Source organism: Triturus cristatus, chromosome 3_1 (assembly GCF_964204655.1).
Source record: "Triturus cristatus chromosome 3_1, aTriCri1.1, whole genome shotgun sequence".
Lineage (NCBI taxonomy): Eukaryota > Metazoa > Chordata > Amphibia > Caudata > Salamandridae > Triturus > Triturus cristatus.
Genome location: NC_140583.1, coordinates 831354217 through 831379485, shown reverse-complemented (window position 1 = coordinate 831379485; position 25269 = coordinate 831354217). Strand labels below are relative to the sequence as shown.

At 43.6% G+C, this 25269-nt stretch overlaps 1 protein-coding gene across 1 annotated transcript in view; it reads left to right on the top strand.

Moving 5' to 3' along the window:
* Nucleotides 1–25269, top strand: part of AGPS (alkylglycerone phosphate synthase) — an 815346-nt gene that overhangs the window by 701409 nt on the left and 88668 nt on the right. The window contains exons 16-17 of the mRNA XM_085645221.1: nt 3196–3257; nt 16460–16549. Coding sequence (XP_085501347.1) covers nt 3196–3257; nt 16460–16549 — 152 coding nt within the window. The remainder of the gene's footprint in view (nt 1–3195; nt 3258–16459; nt 16550–25269) is intronic.

Here is a 25269-nt window from a genome sequence, read left to right as displayed (position 1 = left end):
TGTGTGGGGTTCTCTGGGGCTCAGACCAGCAAGGCTGTTCATAAGAGAACTTTATCCAGGAAGATAGTCCTCTGCATTAAGATCTTCTACACATTGGCCAAGAGCAGCCTCTAAATGGGTTGAGGACCCATTCCACCAGGGCCAAGGCTGAATAACACTGCACTCGCTTGCAGAATGCTTTTCTTTGATATTGGTCAGGCTGCAAAGTGGGTGTAAGTGCACACATTTACCAAGCATTATTGCCTTGACAGCCAGGAATGACAGGAAGGACATTTTGATCTTTTGGTACCCTACAGATTTTTTGGCCTGAGTCATTTTACAGCCCACCACTGGGAGTCATACTCCTTTGATATCTGTTCTAAAAGTGAGGAATTTGTGATTAGAAGTATGTGAGAGAATCAGGCCCCTTTCCCCCGTACCTTACCTATAGTCTGCCACGCTGTCCTCCCAATGTGCTCTCACAATATCTGGAGCCCTGTAAGAAAGGATATAAAAGGGTTAAAAAACAGACACTGACATGAACAAACACAGTAAAGAGCAAATGTTTCTTTAAACAGGAGAGCGGCTCTGTTGTATGGTGGAACCGATCTCCAAAACTCCAACGGGACAAAGAGGACGTGCAGAACCCAGAATGGAGTGTGACAAGCTGGAATGAGAAAGAGCCCGACCATCTGGAAAACAGAACAGAGCAGGGAGAAAGTCGGACAGTCTCGACATATTGGTGCACTGTAAAGCCTCGCCAGAGCAGGCTACAGCAGGAGCACTTCGTCCATCGGGAGAGGACGACGAAAGTGGAAGATGAAACCGAACCTCCTCTGACTGTGAGGAGGAGGAGGAGACCTGGTCCAAAGACTAGTGTTCTGTCCCAGAAGACACTTGATAGCGGGTGAGTTCCGGGGCCCCAGAGACCAGTTTGAGACTCCGAGTTCCCCTCCACTCCCCAAGGACCAGAGACAGAGAAAACAACCGAAGATTAACCCTTCAGCAACATCCAAGATTCTTTTTGTGCCTCAATTTCTTTTGTTATCCATCACAATTGAAATAAAAGACAATATTGTTAAAACAACCTGGACTCCTCGTTTATACATCAACCCTAGTCTCTTACAAAGTATCCATCAGAAAAACAAGATACTTGCTTTCGGTAGCACTCTTTCTGGTGGATACTTTCTGTAACCGCAGATTCCTCACTGCCCTTTCACCTCTCCGTTCTGTGAAATAGATTCTTTTTCATCGAGAAAGGTTCCAAATTAGAGATCTGCAAGTGACATAAATAATTGACTTTCGAGGGCGTGGATGGTGTCAAGTAAGAAACTGGTGTCGGTGCTCATGGGCTGAGCTTATATGCGACTCCACCCGTCACTTCGGAAGCAGGGCGAAAGTCGTCACAGAACCACACGATGCCACCTTCCGGCATGTAAGGGGTATACTGAAACATCTTCTACATCCAGTTTAACGTCTAGGGATATTCTGAAGGTGAGGAATCTGTAGTTGTATAGATTATCATATAAAAAAGAACGCTACTAAATTTAAGTATCTTGTTCTTAGAGCCCATTGGTTTGTGACAAGAAGCGCTTGCTACAGGACTAGTTCTTCATGGAATAGGAATGCTACGTATATTTAAAAGCTTGTGTTTTTCTTTCTCCTGCCTGCAGGATGATGTATCAGTTTAACATGATCAGCATCCTTGAAACATTTTGTGAATAAGCTTCAACTGTCTAGGGTTGTTAAGGAGGTATGTTGGTACACCAAACCGACAGCAGCACTTCATACCTAGAAATGTCATTCTCTTGCCTCTCAGTAATCTACCACTCTTAAAGGTCTTGTGCATTGTGACTGTCCCAAACATCTGTAGGTCAGGAGATCATTCTATTTCTTCTTTCCAAGGCACACACTGAGCTAAGAATGATCCTGCGTTGTGTGTTCGACAACTTGTCAGCAGCTCCATGACATCTCATTGGACACTACTGGAAATTTCCCAATTCTGCCCATTACAAAAAAGGATAAGAATGGAAACATTACATTTAAATGGACTTTGACAATGTTATTTCTTGGCTACATAATGATGTAAATCACCTTTAATTGAAGAAGTTGCACTAATTCTAGGCTTGGACGTATTGGAGAAGAGGGAGACGACTGATTATATCTAGAAAGTACATAAAATGGTACTAAAGTAAAGACTAAGTGGCAACATGAATGGGGGAGAGGAGGCCCCAAGTCCAAGGATGCTGCTGCACATTCCTGAGGTAGATGACTGTAAAGTGTGCGAATCAAATGCTCTTTACAGAACACTCTGTAGGATGGATCTGGATGATTATTTAGAGAATACTAAGGTTGGATTTAGCACATATAATCCAAAGAATGCACTGATAGAATGTATTTCTTTCAAATAGGTTAGATTGCTTCTCTGTGAAATAAAAAAAAGAAAATGCAACTTCTTTGGTTCTTCTGGTTAAACGTATTAGTTTCTTTGCAGCCTCCCATAGGTAATGTAATGGGTTTGATGTCCAAGGGAAACATTGTTGTTATCCTCACATCACACACATCTTATGGATCAGTCGCACTTTTTAAATTAAAAAACCCTGTTGTCTACCTGGTCTAAGAAGAGTCACTATCGCACCGTATGGTCGGATCCCTGTAGCAGCTTCCCTTAAATTTTTCTAGCATGACAGTTGCCATTTAAGTAAGAAATTTGTGATTATGACCTGTGACTAATTAGGCACAGGGTCAAGTTTGATTTGCATATGGCTGGGTTCAAACTGGAATGGCATAGTGAGCAAAGAAACAATGGATTTAGGCCCAGATCTCTGTACTTGGGTGAATGTATGACATTGTTCTGCATTCTGTCCATCAATTGTTCTTTTTGCATCTGTGACTAAATAGGTCCTTAAGTGTACCCAGGTGTTTTATCATCACTTTCAGCATATCCTCAGATAGTCAGTCACACACAGAAGTCAGGATTGGAAGCAGGTCTGTAGTTCAGCCACTAACCACAACACAACATCTATTCCGCACAGTTTTGATAATATCATCTCAATTAATCTTATTTCGAACTGCACAGTAATCACAACAATAAAGACTATGTACCTTGAATTTGTCTGAAATGCAGCCACACGTCTGTTTTAAAGGAAAACCAACATAAATTGTGTTAGTTCATTATTAAACAATAGTAACTTGTTTGTTTATTTCTCTTGTTAGGACCTGGGCTTGGAATACTATTTAATAGGAGAATCGTTTGAAACATCTGTACCTTGGGACAGGTAAGACACTCGCACTTCGATGTTCTTTCCATTGTAAAATGGATTTCACTGCCAAAGAGCTTAATGCAATTTCATAGCATTTTATGGTACAAGAACGTTGCAGAAGTGAACACAGTGAAGAAAACATTATTGTGACCGAAAGTGCGTTACAAATAGAGCTCCTAGTCAATGGCTTTTTATGATAAGCTCTTCAAACAAATATTGAGTGGGAAAAATCCCACCAATGTTAAATACATGTATGATGCTTTGTTGTTTTACCTATTGATATCAGGTAATGATTCTTAACCAATTTAAAAATTTGATAATATTAGAGATTTTTTGTAGATTTTCTCTTATTTGCGAGCTGAGTCACCAGTCCTTATCTACAAATCGCAGCACAGATTGCTTGCCGGAGGTGCCCGGGCATTTGCCAGTGTTATTTTTCCTATTGTGATGACATGGATGTTTTTGGATGTCATTTCCTCAGCATACGTTTAGTTCTTCTTTTTAGGACCACAATATACAAAGATCTCAGAACCGTCAATAAAAGAGGTGTCTGCAGTTGTACCGATGTTTATTTAGTTGTAGAAAATCCCTGCAATAGTTTATCATACATGGTCCCAGTTTTAGAGGTACCAGATATACGTACCACAAGATCTTGTTTGTCATGAGTTCTCTTGCAAATAGGGTGGCGCTATAGGTGCATGCCTTGACCTGTCAAAGTCTGTGACATCTTTACATTTATGACGAAAGGAATCCGAGAATTGGGGAGGCAATATGCTAACAATTTTGAGGTCACAACGCCTGTTATTCACGATAATAAAATCTAGGCATACATGAAAAGATTTGCACTGTACTTTGTCGATGTAAAAGGTTTTCCAAATTTGGAAAGTGCATTTGGCAACCCAATTTGAACCACAAAGAGTAGTGACATTAAAAGGCCATTCATCTCCTTTAACGGTTCAGAATGCCATATATCAGAGGTTTGCACTTTGAAACTTTTCAGCAGACACAGATACAACACCAACTACCAAGGCTGCATTTAAAATTCATGTAAACAATGCTGTGAAATACACTGCATTCATCAACAGTTAGACATGGTTGATTTCTTGTAGAAACCACATGCCTAGCCGGTAATAACATCGTTTCAACAATTAAGGCCACCACAATACTTTAAAATAAACGTTTTCTTTCTTATAAAAATGCGCTCTTTTCCTACCAATGATCTAATGCCTAAATGGAAAGCAATTTGGACCATGAAAAACTGCAGACTACATGGCTATGAGAGTGAGTCTAAGACCTTTGAAGGATATATCTACAATCACATTTGAATAATTTGCATATTAGAACCCACAGGCAAGCTTGAATGGACAACAGTCACAGTTGAGTTTGAACTATATTAACTAATTATGAAGCTATTTTGAAACCATTTTAAGACTGCTTTATAATTTGACTTGTAAAGGTTTTTATTAACCATACAAAAAAGGATTGTTAGTGATAACAGGCAAGGATACCCAACTTGGGGTTGTCTATGTTTCGCATAGTGTAAGCTTCGACTTTGTGAACGAAGGGAATAGACAGTGGTCCAGGGTGCTACTGCATGTTGCCACAGATCCCATTCCTTGCATGTGAAATTTTTTAATTTTTAAAAGCTGCTATAAAACAAGATGCATGTAATGAAAGTACAGGAATGGCCATTTGCTGTCCTCTGTAGACTTTCATCACTGCATTTATATGTTCTCAGGGAGTCAGACAATACCTCCTGTTTTACACAACTTAATAAAGGAGGATGTTTTCCATATTAATAAGGCAGGATGTTTTGCAACCTGCTGGAAATGTGTCTCATAAATGTTAATTATGTGTTAGTGTTTGACTCCATCTTTCAATTTTTTTTTATTTATTTACTTGATATTAGTTACTTGATATTAGTGTGAAAGGAAGTAACTAACTTGATTTAGTCTTTCTAAACAGTGATAAATGATGGGGCTCTTCTAAGTATTTCAATGTAGTTTTTATTTCATCCATCTCCTCCAGGTCAATAAAAAATGAGGACTCCTAAAGTTAGGCATAAATATCTTTATCTTTTATTTTGTGTCAGATAGTTATTATTGTATATAATTAGCATCATGGGGGTCAATATGATCATTTTTCTAGGAAAGAAAGTGAATTCCCTTATCTGAGTCTACTAGAGTGTTGTCTCAAGTACGTCTGTGTGCATGCCCATCTTCCCAATTTACACAAAGCTGGAAAGTCTAGTTGACTATACAGATGCATTTAAAAGTATTTTTATGTTTGCATTAAACAAGATGGAGACTACGATAAAGTTCTTGCAAATCAAATGGATAAAGCATAGTCTTAGTGATACATTCCGTGGGCCAAAGAACAACACCATTTGACTAATGGATGGAAACAGGACAATGGATGATATTATCAAAGTCTTCTACTTACTCACAAGCTGCAGTAAAATGCATCTCTGTTCCCTTGTTAAAAAATACCTAATTAGTAGAATGCCATTTATATATTTTGGCTTCGCTTGAAAAAGCACACCAGATTGGTAAACTATCTTTCAAACACTCCTGAAACCATATGTCTCCATAATTGTACTTCTTACTCTAGTATTCATGGGCCATCATGGGCCTTTTTCTACACTGGATCAACAATTTATTTATACATAGTAAATAAGTCAACCCAATATGTCTTCTAATTCAGAGTTGTAACGTTAGTCCAAAATTAGGACTGTAAGAGACTAGTAAAAATCGTAAGACACACAGTTTGTATGTTAGACTACACTGGGATACAAACCTATGCTGCAGGCTATATTAGTCTAACATTAACAGTATTGCAGTACTTAAAAGTGTCATTGGGGTTAGATAATCAGCAACTTAACACATTTGAATATGCGCTAATGTTACCTATTCATTAAAAAAATTCTGCCAGCAGTTTTTACTATGGTTCTAAATTGGATATCTTAAGACCATTATGAACTTCTTGAGCACAATATGTATCCGATAGATATATTGTTCTATTTAGTTTGATTGTTAACAAGAGCAAATGTTAAAAGATAAAGAACAACGCATTATCATATACTAGTTTGAAATGCAATACCGGGGTAAGAACCCGTGCACGATAAGCCTTTCTTGGTATGTTGCACTAAAGTACAACTTGTTACATGGACTTGAGTTAAGAGTCTATCAGCCTGATTTACAGTTTGTCATACAGGTACATTATAGCACTCTGATACAACATGGCTGGAGCACATGTTAAGTATTAGAGTAGTAGTCAAAAACAGTAAGTGATAAGTCCCAAACTTGTGGGTAAGAGTAAAAAGAATCAATTTATTGTTCTTCAACGATTGTCACTGTAGTACATTCGTTGTTATGGCCAAATGAGAAGTTCAGTACATAGACCAGTTAGGTCACCCGACACGTGTTTCATCCTCTCGGACTTTGTCAAGGCTGCCATTTAAACTGAATAAAGGGCAGGCATTGTCTCGTCCAAAGGAAGATTAATTGCTTATATAGTATGGTCCGTGTTAGAAAACCTCATATTATGGTAAATTCAAGGATCGCTGGAACTTAATGGTGCATGGAAATGTAAACGCCACAGACATCCTCATAAGGAAAAGGCCCGCCTCTGAGGGGCTCACACGGTAATAAGCACAAATCCAAATGATTGAGTGAAGACGATGTAGAATTTGTCCATGATACGCCGTCCAAGAAAAACGGAGCAACCATAGTTTAAATGTGTGCCAACACTTACCATCTTGGTAAATTATTGCAGGGGACTAAAAGAAAGGGCCATTTTAGTATAGCTTGCCATAACAATTGCAATGAGGCCCGAAAACAAAAAGTACAGAGTTCAAATTAAAACGTAAATAGGAGGAAGCTAATTGGAGCTATATTACAACTCTTTTTATGCTTAGAAAAGTGTCCTTATCTTAATAAAGTACCACTTTTAAATTAATTATTTAACCCTCTAATGTCAGCATGCTGAGGAAAAAAATCCAGCTACTTTCTTTCAACAGCAGGGTACTCTAAATATCATCTGTGTTTGTGACAACAAGTATTCCAAAACAGTCCAGGTAAAGTCTAAATGTTGGTGGTTTTTACCCTTAAAGTGTGTCACTAACTTAGAAAATATCCTGTGTTTTAGTGTCCAGGTATGAGCCTGAATCCTCATTATAACTTTCCTTACCGTCCGCTCTTTGTAAGATATTACGTGGGCAAGCCAAACAGTAAATGACTTTAATATTGTTGCCATGTGTTTAGCCTTATTACGCTTAATAAACACCTCTATAGTAGCCCAGGGAAAACAACACATGTTACCTGTCCCCAAGGATGATGGACTGTCAGTCGTGCACGAGCTAACATGCAAGTGTTCTATGTATATAAATGTGTCTTATATACACTAATCGATCTTTGAGATTCCTGGTATATTTCACACAAACCAGGGAATTGAAATGTTAATGGAGCCTATTTCAAGGATTTTCCATTGCTTCCTAGTTGTTTCTTAAATTTGATTGATTAAAGTGTCAAATGTAGTGACCATGGCGATCTTTTCTTCTGTATCTTTTTCCCTAGGCTCCTCGAGTACTTCTCTTGAAGTGTGCTGTGCATATTTATGTGCACTCCTATGATTTTACAAAGATAGCCTCTTTATTACAGCATCTTATATTTGTATTGATTCTTCACCAAAATTATCATACACGTCTTGTTTCTAGGCACAAAAAGAGGAGATTGCATGAAGAGAGGCTGCAACAGTTTATTTGAGAGACATTCAGCATAGGTCATTAATTATATGTGATAGAGGCACATAAATTGAGGATACACCAGGCTAATTACAAATCAACAGGCACCATGAGAACTGATGTTCATTAGATGCATGTTCCGTTAGGCTTAGAAAGAATCCTAGGAGAGAGACAATAAATGAAAGAATAATTTAAACTGATTTGAGGTCAGCCCCTAATTTTTGCCATTGCCATAGTGCCGCTTCCCATTGTCATGGTGCCGCCTCCAGCAGGCTCTCCATGGATGGGGTATGCGAGTTGGTATATCTGATCATGCCATCTCTCTATACGCTGACGATGTCATGATCTACCTGCGTCGACCAGACATCTCTGGGCACATAACGTTTAACATTATGCATGAATTCAGGTAATTCTCCGGACTACAGGTTAATACAGCAAAGTCTGACCTTTTCCCATTGGGCCACTTGAAGTACCTCTCTGTTGAGAGTCTTCCAACTGCGGGCTACCCTGAAAGGTAGATAGTGTCAAATATCTTGGCATAGAGGTCGTACACAGCGAGCGCCGATTCTATGATCTGAATCTGGGCCGAGTTCTTTGTAATCTACGCCCTTCGATTATATTTTGGAATACACTGAGACTGTCGCTCATGGGGAAAATAACCTTAATAAAAATGGTGATAGTGCCACTATGCCTCTACATGCTACAAGGTACAACATATGAAATTCGTCGCACGGTATTTCAGGGCTTAGATAAGCTGCACGTAGATCTTCTCTGGGCAGGCAAAAGAGGTATAGAGAGAGTGAGCCTCAGCACCCTGAAACGACCAAGGAATAGGGGTGGAATGGATGCCCCTAATATCGAATTATATTCTCTGGCAGCACAGCTACAACAAGCTGTTCACTGGTTAGATGGGCAGTCTAATTGAAAACGCTCCCTATTGAACGGCACACATGACTGATACCAGCTTGGGGCATTGCTGATGAGAGGTCAGCGGATTCCTCCTGAATTAACTCACGTGACCCGGATGTTGGGTGGCCTCTGGGAGCGAGCGGTGCAATGAATAACTAATTGAGTGCCTTATGCTCCTGATTTAGATATTTGGATAGTTCACCCCTTTGCACATATGGCCTGCTTGATGGCAATAGATAGATGGCAAGCGGGTGGATGTTTGATGCTCTCTGACCTCTACCTGGAGGGATGTTTTATTACACTACAGGACGCCTTCGAGACGTTCGGACTGGGGGCGGATAATTCCTGCAGTATGCCAAAATAGTGGCCACGGCCTGTCAGTTAAGGGCCATCATTCCCTGATGCCCCTACTCCCACACAAACACTTGTGACCTTGCTGTCCATGGTGGGTAGGAAACAAACTCATAACACACGTTTACAGAGTGCTCCATACAGACAGACAACTGAAGCCGCTCCATATAGGGTAGACACAGCAGGATCTCAGTGATGAGCCCTACCAACTTGCTAAAAATTGATGAGTGGGTCCGTTAGGTCTCAGTCTGCGCTCGGTGTAAACAAATACGCTACAGCGTAATACACATGGTTTATCTCTTCCCCCAGGAGACTACATGCCATCTATCCCAATAGGGACTATAGATGTCCTCTATGTGGTGCGGCAACTGCAGATTTCCTACATATGGTATGGCACTACGCCATCATCACATCATATTGGTTGGAGGTGTTTCCACAACTCCGCCGTGCAACAGGATGGGAAGTGTCACATACAATTAATCAATGCTTATTGGGTCTTTTACCTCACAACCCTAGATTGAAGCTGAGCAGAAGATTCACAATTATAGGCCTCATGGTGGCTAAGAGACGCATAGCTATCAGCTAGTTGGCAGTGAAACCCCCTACAAGGGAGGCTTGTGAGAGAGACTTACTAGAGTGGGCGGCAGCAGAGGAGACACATATAAGGAGAACATGTAGAGATGATAAAGTGTCCGATATTCTGCTCTTCTGGGATGCCATGACCTAGGCACTTTTGGAGTAAGAGAAAATAGACCAATCTATCACGGATATCCAGACCATGGGGGTTAGAGAGACACCTAAATAGTAACAGTGACCGGGGACATGGGTAGCAGACCTACACACTCATTGCGCGTTGGGACCATGCATCAGTTGATTGGCAGAAATATTTTTATAGTAATTCCTAAATACAGATGGTCTTAATGGAAACTTGGGGGGGAAAGTGGGTTATAGAGGGGGCGGGCTTTTTATATGTTATATTTGTTAGATTGACTAAATTTCTGTGTGGATTTTCGATTACCATGACCAAATATATTCTAGTCAAAATACTTCCTGGCCAGACATTCCTGTCCCTCGGACGGTTTTTGTCTACCACTATACCATATGTATTCGGAATACCGGTTTCTATTATCCACTATATGGGTGTGACCGCTGTCTGTTTGGTGCTGTTCGACTATTCTACTGCGAACTAGAACACACTGTCATTTAAAATCTCAAATAATTTTTTTTAAATAAAAACTGATTTGATGTCAGTACGTATTAGCAGAGTGGTTGTTCATTAAGTGTATTTTCAGCTGGGTATTAAAGATGTTGAGGGATGAATAATCTTTTATTAAAGGAGGCAGAACAACATTCCATAGTACTATACTTGCTGTACTGGGTGGCTTCTTTTTGAGACTTTTCCTTCTTCATTTAGTTATAGTTTGCGTGATGTATTTAATAGAAAGTTGGTGTGGATTGTTTCGTAAGGTGTTTGGGGGAGCTAAGGTGCATTGTTTTCCCGATGATGCACAGTGTTTAATATGATTTGTTGTTTGATGGACAACCTTATTAGTTTGGCACAGAAAATTTGAAAGTGAGTATTAATCTCACTTTTGTCCAGCTCATTATGGGCTTATTTATTATGGGAACAACATTGAGTGTTTTGGAGGTCTAACAGATTGCATGTTATTCCTATATTTATATCAGTGTTTCTGGGATTCTTGAGAGCTTTGCAATATTCTTGAAATTCCTTTTGTTAGTTGTTGTGGGGTTGTCAGGGTGTCAGTCATACCTTAGACTGTGTTTCGTTTATACGAGAGACAAGATTTCACTGGTAATGGTGTGCACGGTATGCTATTTGAACGCAAGATAACAAATAGCAGTGCGGGCATGAAATGAGGGTAGAAGGATTTGGTTTAGAATCACTTTAGGGCATCAGTTTCAGTGATGGCAAATAGTTTTATATTAAGGCCTGTAGGTATTGTGTAGATGTGTTGTGCGTTTTGCACTGCTGAGCAGGTGTTAAGCAGCACAGTGTGATTGATAGTATGATTGGGTCGCCTCTTGACCCGTGTCCGGCCAAGTTTTTGGCGAAGATGGCGGAAGCTGTCAATCCATTGGCAAATCCTCTTCTAAATCTCTCCCTCAGTCGGGGGTTGGTTCCGCAGGCCTGGAAGCAGGCTATGGTTATTCCTCTACTCGAAAAGCCTGGCTTAGATCCAAAGGCCTTGGCCAACTATAGGCCTATTTCTCTTCTTCCTACGTTGGCTAAGATCTTGGAGAAACATGTGCATATTGTGCTCTCCAATTTTTTGGAATCCCATAGCCTGTTGCACCCATCAGAATCAGGTTTTCGCCCTAACTTAAGTACTGAGACGGCGCTTCTGGAAGTGTCTGAAGCTGTAAAAGAGGTACTGGATGCAGGGGGTAAAGCCATGCTCGTTATGCTAGATTTGTCGGCGGCCTTCGACACCGTCCCCCATGAGGGTCTCCTCGTCAGACTTCATGACATCGGTTTGAGGGGGACGGTGCTCAGGTGGTTTAGATCTTTCCTGGAGGGCCGGCAGCAAACGGTCTGGGTCCCGCCCAGCTCTGCCGTGATGCCGCCTCTGGGAGTCGGAGTTCCACAGGGTTCTGTGTTGAGCCCTACTCTTTTTAACATCTTTATGACCCCTTTGGCGGCCCTGGCGGAGTCTCGGGGGGCTCAGATCGTTTCCTATGCCGACGATACCCAGCTCCTCTTTACGTGTAGGAAGGGTGAAGACTTTGATGGTGAGAGTATCCGTGAGTGCCTTGGGGCTGTTTTTAAATGGTTTCAGCGTAACAGTCTCAAGTGCAACTCAGATAAATCAGAGGTACTTTTCTTTGGTTGTCCATCTGATCCTTACTGGCAGGAATGGTGGCCTGTCAACATGTTCCCTCCAGCGAGTTCTTCTCAGCTAGTAAAGAATCTGGGGATCAAGATTGACAATGGTCTGTCGTTAAGATCTCAGATTCTTGGTCTCACTGGAACATGTTTTGGCCTCCTTAGAATGCTTCGTAAGTTTCTCCCTTTGCTCTCAGAAGATCACAGGAAGACGACGGTGCAGGCCTTGATTGGCTCAAGATTGGATTATTCTAACATCTTATATCTTGGCCTACCGGAATATCTTTTGCAACGGTTGCAGGTAGTCCAGAATTCGGCCGCGTGAGCCATCTTTGACCTGCACAGGCGAGCCAGTGCTTCCAGTCTTCTACAGTCACTTCACTGGCTTCCGATCCGGAAACGGATGGTTTTTAAGGCCTTGACCTTAGCGCATAAGGCCCTTTATGCTTCGGGTGCGAAATATCTTCAAAGGAGACTTGCTTTCTATCACCCGGCCCGAGCTTTGAGGTCTGATTCTCTGTTTTTGGCTGTAGTTCCCCGCGTTAAGAAAGCTCGCATTGGAGGGCGCTCTTTTAAGCTTTTGGCGTCACAACTCTGGAATGCTTTGCCTCTGGAACTGCGTAGTACCTCTAACATGCTGACCTTCAGGATGGGACTTAAAACTTGACTTTTTGCTCTTTAGTTTGGCTGCTGTTTCATTTCTGTCTGCTTTGTTTCCTGTCTGCTGTGCTGTGTCTTTTGTTTCAGGGGGTTATTATTAAAAGCGCCGGGACACTCTTTTAGAGTAGCCGAGCGCTATATAAGACCAGTTTTAACATAACATAACATTGGTAGGCCTCTGGAATAGGGAGGGACTGAGAAGAGTGATCAGGAGTTTCAAGGCAGTATGTAAATGTTCATCTTGTTGAGGGAGCGGAGTAAGACGATCTCTTTGGTAATAAGGTCTTCTGTAGTGTATCAACCCATTTGCTCTCTAAATAAACACTTAACCAATATACAGACTGGTAATGTAACTACCCATACTCATCCCATCTGTTCTCCAACCTCCCCAAAATCAGTTGGTGCACCCTTCCCCCTCCCATTGCTTCCATAATGTCTATGCACTGCTCCGTTACATTGTAGCTAGGTTTATGCTATGAAATCCACTTACATACACATACAAATTCAGAGGTCCCTGCTTTCAAAATGGGTTCTTTCAACCTGAAGGTTCATATTTGTTTATAGTACTTAATGCATCCTGCTCCTCTTTTCCAGCCTCTTGCTGTTAAATTCTGAAGAACTATTCTTTTTGTCAGCTGAGCTCCAGAAAACAAATCATGTACTCAAATCTAAATGGCCTTAAGTAATAACGTTTCAAGAGTTTTGGCTTTCTCTGCCCTATTTATTAGCTTGCATACTACCTTTAGGATATGATCTATGGCCTTGATGTTCTGATGCAAGACCAAAGACTGCTTATGGTTTGATGCTTGTTCTCCTAAACCACTACCCTTCTTGCCACACAGTAAATCATTTTGACCTCCCTGTGTGCCCTCTCTTTCCTGTTGCCTTATTTTGCATTCAAGGGTATGGGCTATCCTGACTTGTTTGCAGCATTGTCACCACAAAATAAATCCTTAGAGGCAAGAAGATAATATTTATCTTAAGAATGAACTAAAGTGTAATCAAACAAATGTTATAAATGGGGCAAATAGCTATCCCGAACATTGCCTCCTGATAGCCTTCAAAAATGTAATGATAAGAACAGTTCCATCCCAAAGCTCTCAGGTTTTTTATCTTTCCGGATCATTGAAAGTGTTCATCATTGTTCCATCTGACATAGCATCAAATGTATCATGGCAACTCTGTAATGTCAGAATGTTTATCCATGCTGTAAATCTTCTTGTATTGGAAATATCTTACCTCCTTGCCACAAAAAGCTTCAGTGGTGCACTCCTGAAAGAGTGTAATTTTGATTCTCTTTTAGATAAAGGGACTTCCTGCTGCTGAGGTTCCTGCTGCTGAGGAATTATTTTTCTCATTGTTCTGAGTGTTACACCAGAAGTTCACACAGCCTTAGGCTTACAAAAAGCTTTTCATTTTTGAGTTCAGTATGGGCTTCTAGCTTGAACTATCCCGTTACTACCCCTTGCGGGGGAACAGTCAAGAGAACAAATGCTTTTCTGCTGCCCTTGGGGCGGCAGTTTTGAGAGGGGTAGAGAGAGAGAGTGGAAAACTGTGGCATTCTATGCAAAATCCATTTCAGTCTTCGTTTGTAATACAAGATCAACATGGAGTAACAGATTGAACACAGAGGCCCTCGTTACGAGTGGCCTGTTAATGTACATGCCAATTCTGATCCCTTGAGTTGCCATTTGCTGCCTGTACAATAAATCCAGATGTTGGGAAAACTTCACCATTGCATGTTAAACGCTGAATGTTCAGAAAGAAATGGAACAATACAGAGGGAATCTGATTTATCGCATGCAATTCACCCATAAACTCCACAATCTTGGCAGCATTTTCGCCTAGAGATTTTGGCTTCTTTGAACAACTGGATTCACTTGGGGAACCTGTTGGGGCTTAAAGGTTTACTGCATTATTCATAATCCTAATGGGCTGGGTAAAACACAGTACCTGGCCCATCAGAGATTAGGATCAACTTATAACGGGCCCTGAGTTGTTTAAACCTAGTGATGGGCTTCAAATCAATTGGCAGCTCTTCTAGCATTTCCTGTCTTTTTGGAGCGGTAACGCGGTGATGCTGCAATTTCTTTGCGCCTCAATAAAACCTTTTGCTGCAGTTGAATACAATTTTTGCTTTTCTGTTCATATTGAGGCCCCTTCTTATAAACTCCACCTCTCTAGGGTTTTGTGTTAAAGTATCAAGTGAGGTAGTGTAAGAGGGCAGTTCCAATGATGTTTGATCTCATTGGGTGGAGACAACTGAGTCTAATATATTTTACGGGCTTTGGAGGAAAATTAAAGTGCTCTTGATATCTGTGTGGTGGGACACAGTGTCCAGTGGACTCAAGGCAAACATAAAGACCAAATGTTGACCCCAAACTGTCACGTGCCTTGGTTAGGCTCGGGAAGAAACACTGCCATTTTACATGTATGCATTTCTTAAATTGCCTTCTTTTCCACACAATGACTCTTGACACACATTTGCTTGCGTGAAGATTAACTTGAAGATAAACAGGAAGGGAAGTTGAGGGGAAATGTAATATGGGAGATATGTAACTCTGCAGCAAACTGGATTCAGCCAACCAACCCTTCCTGTATATCCAAGGTCTCTTCTGTGGATTGCCCATATCGAATGCCATTACTAGAGTGTGACACCAGGCAAACGAACCTACACACAATCCCACTCTGCTTACTGCCCACCACAGCACGTCATTTTGTTTTGAAGCTCTTTTCTTTTTCTCTTACTGCACTTGATCTTTTTTTAATTCCAGACTAGGCCAAATTGGCAGGGTTAAGTAGAGAAGACCTTTTTTTTGTTGGGGGGTGGGGGGTGATGGCATTTGAATCCTAACGTATATCCCTCATGGCTCCTAATTGTAACTCGCGTGCAGATGCCACATCTGCATTTTTCTTTAGTGTTCCCACCTGCCTTCCCTGCTACACCCTACAACTAAGCATCATTGCATTATTCTACATTGTCTGGTGTATAGTAGCGTAATTCGGGTGAACTTGCTCAAACTCCACCAGGTGAGCCTGAAAAGCCCAGGCCTGACCTCAGCATGGTCTCCTCATATTTATCTGACCAACTTGCACGAGTGACAATCATGTCATTGCTTATGGCCACCTGCACCAATGATCTTATCCACAACCTCTGATCCTATCCCGTACTTTTCCTAAAACCATGTCCTTCTCCTCACTGTATCGTAGTATGATAGAGGGTTGGGAAATTAGAACAGCCAGGTTTTGGGCAATTGGAACAAGTGGCCTCACCACAGCGTATCATCTTCGCTGCAGCGGAAGCCAGATTTTGAGTGTGACCACTTCTCTAAATGAGAATGTCTGAAAGTTTGATAATACCTTGGACATGACCTGGGCGTTTACACGATGTGGGCCCAAATAACACTATCTTGGTTTTCTTGTCGCCTTAGAGAATGTCTTTTAGGATCTTCCTGCTGGAAAGTCATTTAAGATATTAATGTTTTTTAATTTCTTTAATGATTTTCAACTGCTACTAAACAAGCAACAAACTTCATTAAAAGGTCAATTCTGATTTCTTGGGACTGTGAAGTATTCCTGCTGAGCAATGTAGCCTGTCCTTGTATTTGTAAATGTCTCATTTCTGTCATAGATATCTGATTGCTGTATGCTGTTTTCGGTTTTACTGATGCAAAAAGTATGACCTGTTTTATACACTTATTTATTTTCCAGGGTCTTGGACCTTTGCAGGAACGTAAAAGAAAGGATAGTTCGAGAATGCAAAGAAAGGGGCGTTCAGTTTCCTCCTTTTTCTACATGCAGGTACGTGCTTGCTGTCACTTCTAGGGCTTTCATCGCGGTCACTGGCAGCATGGGCACGGGCAGAACGCCTCACCCTTTTCATTGCTGTCTGCACAGTGTAGCTAATGTTCCTTGCTGTTAACTCGCTTAAAGGAGAAGTTTAAAGTGGGATAAATGTTGATGTTGACCTTTCTTTCCTGCCAGTGGGCTGCTGCAGGGACATTGAAACGTGATCTCTCCAGCGGTGAGCTTACAGTGGACCTGATGAGTGTTCTGGCATTTATTTCCTGTGTACCCACTAGGCAGTCAAGTATAATAAGATTGATTTGAACCTTTAACCTCTCTAAAAGTCAAAGCATTGATTGGCAAAGAAAGTGAACGAAATACACATCAGGTAGGCCAGAAACTAGTCTTTTGCTGAAATTACCTACAGTTTTAAACACACACAATAAAATTATGAATTTTGTGATTTGTTTTCTCAAATCTCCACTGTGCATAAGCTATATATATATATATATATATATATATATATATATATATATTTATTAATTTATAGATAGATAGATACACATGCAGACATATATGTTTATATCTGTCTAATGTTTATATGTCTGTGTGTATATTGCATGTCATATTGGAGGTGCTTTTTATTGTACAAAATATTGCGCTATAAAACCCATAGTTCACCTTTACCCATTAAATATTTTCCATATTTCACACAATTTTCTTTATATTTACAGCTATGCAATGTATCCTCGCTGCCCATTATTTAATTAGTAATTTCTTCATGAACGATAAACCAAAACCGCAGCATTCAAGTTGCTACCATTGCCTTTTGATAGATGAAATTTGCTGGGGAGCCTTCAAACATGCATGATCATAGCCATTGCTCACTGTGTAATGAACAGCCTATTTATGAAAGCCAAGGAAACCTGAACATTATTTCAAATAATTTTTATTGACAATTTTTGAAAAGTTAAACAAAGGGCGAAACTAATGCATCTAAGTAACACAAAGTACATAATTAACACCGAGCACATCAACAAAAAAATGATTAATGAATGAATAAATAAAGTGAAATAAAGCGAAATAAAGTAAAATATTAGCAAACTCAAACCTGAACATTATAAATGTAGTCCGAACCCAATACTGGATTCAACGGTTTCGTCTGTATAACCACTTCTTGGTGTGTAATCAGCAGTATAGAAATGAAAGCTGATCATTCTAATTGTAATCAGGGTTCATTATTAGCTCTGCCGTACTGCAGGAAGCCTCACCAATCTCTGGCTTCTATAGCTAAAGTTTGTTTGGTAAGAATGTAAAACCTGTTATATCTGAAACCCTGTGTTAACTATATAATTAAATATTGTTTATTTTTTTTACTCTAATCAAGACTTTAGTAAGAATTTTGCCTACTGCTTTCAATAAATCTTTCACTGTTTAAAAAATAACATTGTAACACAGTTTTCCTGCTAATTGAACCAAGAATAAACACGTAGCATAAAAAATGCAGTAATTTGGGTAATATTTCTATTGCCATCTCAGGGTTCTCAGCTTTCAGGCTTGTGGTTTATGTCGTCACCAGATCACATTGATGGCAGCATGGGCTGATATTTGACACTTGGTTTAAGCACTGAATTTCAGCATATATAGTTTTGTACAGACCCGTTCGGGGGGGGGGGGGTACAGTTGAAGGAAGGGGGGAGACTGTTTGGTTTTTTTAGTTTCAATTTCCCATAGTAATATTAGCATTTCACTACTGCAAAAAAAATAGCTGTACATTTGTTTTTTGGATCTAAGGCAGGCTTTGTTTATCCCAAAAGTACCAGCTGGCTTCCATATTAAGTGAGCTCATTGTTCTGACCATATTTTCTCCGCACCTGAATGCATTCAATGAAAACATTCTTGCAGTCCCTTTATATCAAGAGATTCCTAACGGTTTATGTTGTCAGAACAAAATACTTAAGAACAGACCATATATTTGTGACTTTTTCACAATGGAGAAATCTGTCTCAAATCAGTGCATTGATAAATAGTTAGAACTCTGCATGAAGATATTTCAGGGTATAGCAGTCAGGCCCATTTCAAGACAAGAGACCACTCACTCAGTAAGAGCCATAGCATTGACAGCAGCCTTGCACTGGGGCTGATCCAGTCACATTCACTAAGCACTACTGCCTGGACTTTTAAGGCAGAAATGAGCCTACTGTAGCATGAGTGGTGTCAGCACATCTTTCAATATGGTTAGCTCTGTTCTGCTTTCCCTTTATCAGGTTACCACTTGTTGGTCTTAATTCAAGCATATGAATCAGTGAAATAATTGTAAAAACTATTCTCCATTGTTGGGATCTTTTATCGATTCACAATCATTCTTCCCTCCTCCCTTTTCTACAGAGTCTCATGATACATCCTATTCACTGGTGATATGAAAAGTTCAGGTTTGCTGGTCTCTCCTGAGTGAAGTTTAGGCTACTATATAAGTAAGTGGATGTTGCACTTAATGCACTCCACGTTGTGACAGAGAAAAAACTGCAAACAATTAGTCTTAAGGAAATTACATCATACAGTATACCACTGCCACAACCCAGTTTCCATAAAGAACTGGAAACCTACAATATTAAAGAGGTCGCAAATTTGTTTGCATTGTGAAACCTTTGAGCATGAGTTTTGCTACTGGAGGATATTGCTGATTTTAGTCGGAACGGCCTCTGCAATTTAATCGATAAATGTTTGCCCTTTTGATTTTATCCTCTGAAAGGCTTGAAAATTGCTAAAACGAGCGGTCAATACTGCCTTTGATGTATTGAGATTTCCGAATATATTTTAGGCTGGTCCTGAAATATATTGTGCTGTCGCATTTTATTGTTATGATACCTTGCGTTATAAAATGCCAACCACAAATTAAAACGTGATTTTAAAAAATAGCCACAAGTGGATTAGCAGTATTTTAAGAGTGCTGTGGATGGGGTGTAAAGAGTCATTCTTTGTGTTTGGTGAAGAGGAATGTTAAGATAGTTTCTAAAAGGAGATGGAAATTACATTTTCAAGTCGTTTATAAATAGGGATTTTCCTGTTTTCCATCTTTGTTGCCTTTTTGTTTTACTGGGTAATTCTGTTAATCCGTTCTAGATATTTGAAAGTTACAGCTTAACTATCCTTTCGGAAAACACACCACCACTGCTAGCCTCCACAGGTATTTCATTCCTTCATGAAAGAAAATACACTATCAAAATAATGCATCTCCTTTTTAGTATGTCCTTTTTCCTCAGAGCCTCACCACCTGACCTTTTGTCCTTCTGTAAGATCTTTCTGATTTTGACAATCCACATGCCATGTATTGCTTTATTTACACATTTTCTTGGTATGTGACTAAAGGTCTGGGTATCTGTCTAATATTAGAATATTATCCAAAATCTATGAAAATGAAGAAACTGTGTATCTAAGAGGACCATTGTTGCTTGTAAGCATGCCCTTTCAAATCTAAGTACCCATTTTAAAACTGTCATGTAGATTATGCCTGCTGTCAATCTTGATCTATTGGTAATTAAAATTAATATAATTTACACTGTAAAAAAAACTATTCTAAAAAATAGTTTCATTGACCACATTATAGATAGTGCCCTTGAGTCTAAAGATTCCGTATCCATGTGAAAGCCACTTGAACCACTTTTTAGGTCTCGGCTGGCGAACGCAGCGCACATGCATTCGAGAGCTTCTTGAAATCAATACGGTTCAGGACGTGGACTTTAAGCCCCGCCCATGATTCCTATTGGCTTGCGTCATCCTCCATGCAAAACGCTGGCTCACAATTGAAAAGGAGGCTTCTTAGTCCATCCTGGTTACCGCCTTGTCCACTTTTAGCCCCGCCCACAGGGACTGGATGTTTTACTTACGGCGTTACACGTTCTGCATTGTATACTCGGTGAGCACTATTTTATTTTACACTGTACTTTGTGGGCACACACCGGCTCCTCCCTGGACTCGTCCCGAGCCCCCCGCCTCCTGTCAGTCACGTTGGAGCGTATAGTGAAAGATGTGCTAAGCTGTAGGTTAGCTTTCAAGCAGGGGCCTCTGTGGTCAGGAAACGTTTATACTGCGCCATAGTCGTGCTTCTTCTGAAGTTTATCTCCCTCACGTCAGGCCAACATCATATAATATTTAGTGAAAACCGGAAGCGGCGTACATCCGGCGAATCTCTAGCCTGCGTTTCTTATTGTAAACTTGCCAGCCATCTCTCGGGAAGCATTTCACCCCCTTCCTGTGACCCTGCGTAATGTAAAAATGACGCGCCGGTACAGTAGCCCTAAAGCGTCACACATCCCTGTGGTTAAAGTATAATCCATGCGTGTTACCTGCTCGCTTCTTCCTGCAGCCGGAGCCGGCGTTCCTCCATCTTCCTCTGCAGCTGGGAGCGTCTGAGTTAAGGTTTCACTTGCGGCCTACAGAGGTGTCCGTGGGTTCAAGTTAGTCACCTGCTGAGAGGGCTTAATTACATCAACGACCCCTCCCTCTACCTGCCAGCGTCCCCTCCTTCCTCCCCCCTAAGCCAGCCGCATTCCTACCATCCTCCCAAAACCTGACCGTCCTTTCAGCAATACTGCACATTCCGAACACATCTCGCAGCACCAGAGACGTGGGGGAGAGGTGAGCGAGCCTGAGAAATAATTTGAGGAGCCGAGCTCTATGAGCCAAAGCACGAGCCGAGGCGGCAAAAATCATCATGTAAATTCCTCAACTTGCTCTGGTTCCACCGTATGTCCTATCTGCCTTAGCTTTCTTGTTCTTTTCTTCTCTTGCCATATTTGTTTTCCTATGTTTCTCCCTCTCTTTTACTCACTCCTCTCCATCCTCAATATTCCCATTTGCTCACGTTTTTCTCTCCCCGTCTGTTTCTCGCAAGCTTACTTTCGCTCATGCTCCCCGTGTCCCGCTCTCTCTTATTCCTTCTTTTTGATCCTCTTGCTTTGTTTCTTCTTCTGCCTGGCACTCCTTCTCTCTCACCCCGGCTATCAGCCTCCTGTGCTCAATAACCAGTTGCGCAAGGTCACCGGTTTGAATCAGAGAAATAAGTGAGCAGGCTGGGCGCCTGCTGCTGTGTCTGTCTGAAGGTGCGTTGCCTGAATCTCTGCACACCGGGCCTTTCTTTCATGTGACGCTAGTATCTGAAAGAGACACGTTAGTGAGAGATTCCTTACCTTAGAATATCCCCGGCGTCAGACTGTATCCAGAAAGTTTTTGTAGCAGTACCCCTGCGCATCAGTAGGTGGCGTCGTGCGGCTCCACGTCCGTCGCTGGCGTCGTAAGCCCCGAGATGACGTCACGGAGACTACTTTGGCGCCACCCATGCACGCTGACGTCCGTTCTTTCTTTTTCCGCACCAGCAAGCGCAGAGCCGGATAGCGCACGTACATTAATCACTTTTTGACTACCCTTTTTTGAGACTGTTATCTCCTTTTTCTCCTTGGTGCATGTAGGGATGCCAGGATTTAAGTCTTGTGGGGTCTGCCGTCGCAATATGTCGATGGTGGACCCCCGCGATGTTTCCCTCTACAGCCTGGAGACCGACCACGACTCCCGGTTCTGCCGGGCCATGGCCCCGAAGGCCTTGAGTGAGCAGCGCCGGAAGTTGCTGGAGGCCCGGCACTCGTCCCAGCGCCGTTCCAGGTCCCGTTCCTGTGAACGCTCGTGGGCTCCAAGTCTTCGCCCTCGGATTCGGGTAAGCGACGCCATAAAAAGAAGTCGAAGAAGCGAGATCGCTCTCCGATGTCCCCCCGTCGGTCCTCGGATGTGGACGAGGGGTACAGGGGTTCTGCCCCTGTGTCTCCCTTGGAGCCTGGGAGTTCCGCGGCCTACCCGCCTTACCCGGGTCCGTCGGCGACTCCCGAACAGGTGCAAGAATTTTTTGCTACGTTGGACCTTCATTTTAGGCTTTTGGTTATCGCCAGTGCGCCTTCGGGCCCCGCGGTCCCGTGTCCAGATCCTGTGGGGCTGCTGGTGCCGCCGGGGGATCCAGCTTCGGCGCCACAGGATCCTGCGCCGTTGGCTCCAGTCCCGGCGCCACACGTTCCAGCGCTGCCGGCTCCGGCCCGTCGCCACCCTCGGCTCCTCCTCTGGCGCTGCAGTGGGTGCCGTTTGTCCCGCCCTTGCCCCGGTTCCAGGACCATTTAGTTCCTACCTGGGATCCGCATTGTGACACGGCGCCGGCTCGTTCCCGGCGCCGTATGTTCCTTCCCTGGCTCCAGCTCTGCTGCCGCGGCCTGTTCCCCATGCACCAGAGGTGGAGGACGACTGGGAGGGGTCCGAGGACCCTCTTGCCCGTCAGTGTGACTCTGAGCAGGACTGGGTGGATGACTTGGAGGACGCCGGCGACCTCGACGTCTCTTCTGACCCGGGGTTTGCCTCTCCCCCGCCTACCATGGAGGAGGGCAGCGGAGGTCCTCAACCTCTATCTCCCTACAGTGGCCCTCAGAACTAATCTCCTCACTGAGGTGCTCCAGACGGCGTCCACTTCGTCGGAGCCCCTGCTCCCCTTTAACGACGCCCTCACTGACGCCTTGTTGGGCACTTGGTCACGGCCAGCCACGGGGGCCCCTGTGGATAAGAATGTTGCCAGGCGTAACCGTCCGGCGGCTGGTGACCCTGCTTTTTTGACCACTCACCCTAAGCCTGAGAGCCTGGTCATCCAAGCCTCGACATATCAGAGTGCTTTTCCTACGGCCCGCAGGATAAGGACTCTAAGAAGCTGAAGCAGTTCGGTAAGAGGTTGTTCTCGTCGGCCAGCTTGGGGCTGAGGTCAGTGAACACTGCTTGTTTATTAGGTCGTTATTCCCACGCGGTGTGGGATACGGTTGCGCAGGTGTTGCCTCAGTGTCCTAAGGAGATCCACGCTGTGCTGTCCCAAGCTGTTGCTGAGGGTAAGGATATGGCTAAGTTCGCCATTCGGTGTGGTTTGGACACCGCGGACTCACTGGGTAGGGCGATTTCTACGACTGTGGCGCTGCGTCGCCACGCCTGGTTGCGATCTACCGGGTTCTCGCCCGATGTCCAGAGCTCGCTCATGGACATGCCCTCTGATGGCACTCGCTTGTTTGGCGATACGGCCGACCGTGCACTGGAGCATTTTAAGGACTCGCGCGCTGCGGCCAAGTCCTTGGGCCTTTCTGCGAAGAGCCCGGCCACTCCTGGGTTTTGTTCCTTTCGTGGCCACAGCAGGGGCGCCCAGGCACGTTCCTTCTCCAAGCCTGTGCAGAACCAGCCTCAGCGCGGACGCGGCTTCCGCAGGGGCAGGTCTGGGAATCCGCATGGGGGTCAGTCCACCTCCGCCGCTTCTACCTCCAAACCTTCCTAATCCGAGCTTTGTGGAGCACCCCATGCCAGTGGGTGGCAGGATCCGCCACCACCTCCCCCACTGGCACGATATCACATCGGGCAAGTGGGTGTTGCAGATCATCTGCAGGGGTTACTCCCTTCCCTTTCTGTCCTCCCCTCCAGCCATGCCACCTTGGTGCCTCCGCATGTTGGGGGATCACTTGGTGCTTCTCCAGCAGGGAGTCACGGCCCTCTTGGCCAAGGGGACCATTGAGTGCGTTCCTGGGCCGGCAGTAGGGAGTGGTTGTTATTCCCACTACTTTCTGGTCCCCAAGAAGGACAAAGGGGGCCTGCGCCCCTTCTTGGACCTCCGGGACATCAATCGCTTCCTCTGGAAGGAGAAGTTCAAAATGCTGACTCTGGCTCAGGTCTTGGCTGCCCTCGACCTTGGAGACTGGATGGTAGCGTTGGACTTGCAGGGCGCATATTTTCACATCCCCGTCCTGCTGGCCCACCGGTGTTACCTGCGGTTCACTGTAGGTCAGGAGCATTTTTAGTTTGCCGTGCTCCCCTTCGGCTTTACCAGCGCCCCTCGGGTGCTCACGAAGGTGATGGCGGTGGTCGCAGCTCACCTGCGCATGTCGGGTGTGTCAGTCTTCCCTTACCTCGACGACTGGTTGTTGAAGGCGGGCTCACCCCAGGCAGTCGTCAACCACCTTCAGACTACGGCCGACCTCCTGCTTTTGCTGGGATTCCCCATCAACGTGCCGAAATCGCACCGAGTCCCTCTAAGAAGCTCCCCTTCATCGGAGCGGCTCTGGATTCGACGCTGTTTCGGGTTTATCCTCCTGAGCAGCGAGTCCGGGATATTCAGGCTATGATTCCGATCTTTCAGCCTCTGTCTCGGGTTTCAATCAGGATGACCCTCCGGCTTCTGGGGCCGATGGCCTCCTGCATCCTGCTGGTGCAACATGTCAGATGACATATGCGGGCTCTGCAGTGGGACTTGAAGTTCCAGTGGGCGCAGCATCAGGGCAACCTGTGCGATCATGTCCAGATCTCGGAGGGCACTGCATGGCAATTGCAGTGGTGGCTCACGAATCGCGATTGGGTCAATGGCAGATCCCTCTCCCTTCCCCAACCGGAGCACACAGTGGTGACGAATGCGTCCCACCTAGGATGGGGTGGCCACTTGGGAGAGGCGGAGCTCAGAGGCCTCTGGTCTCCAGCGGAGTCCCGGCTCCATATAAATCTGTTGGAGCTTCGGGCTATCCGACTTGCACTGAAGGCATTCCTTCCCTCGGTCCGGGGAAGTGTGGTGCAAGTGTTCACGGACAACACACCGCCATGTGGTATTGCAACAAACAGGGCGGGTGGAGTCCTGGACCCTATGTCAGGAGGCACTGAGCCTCTGGACATGGTTGGAACATCAA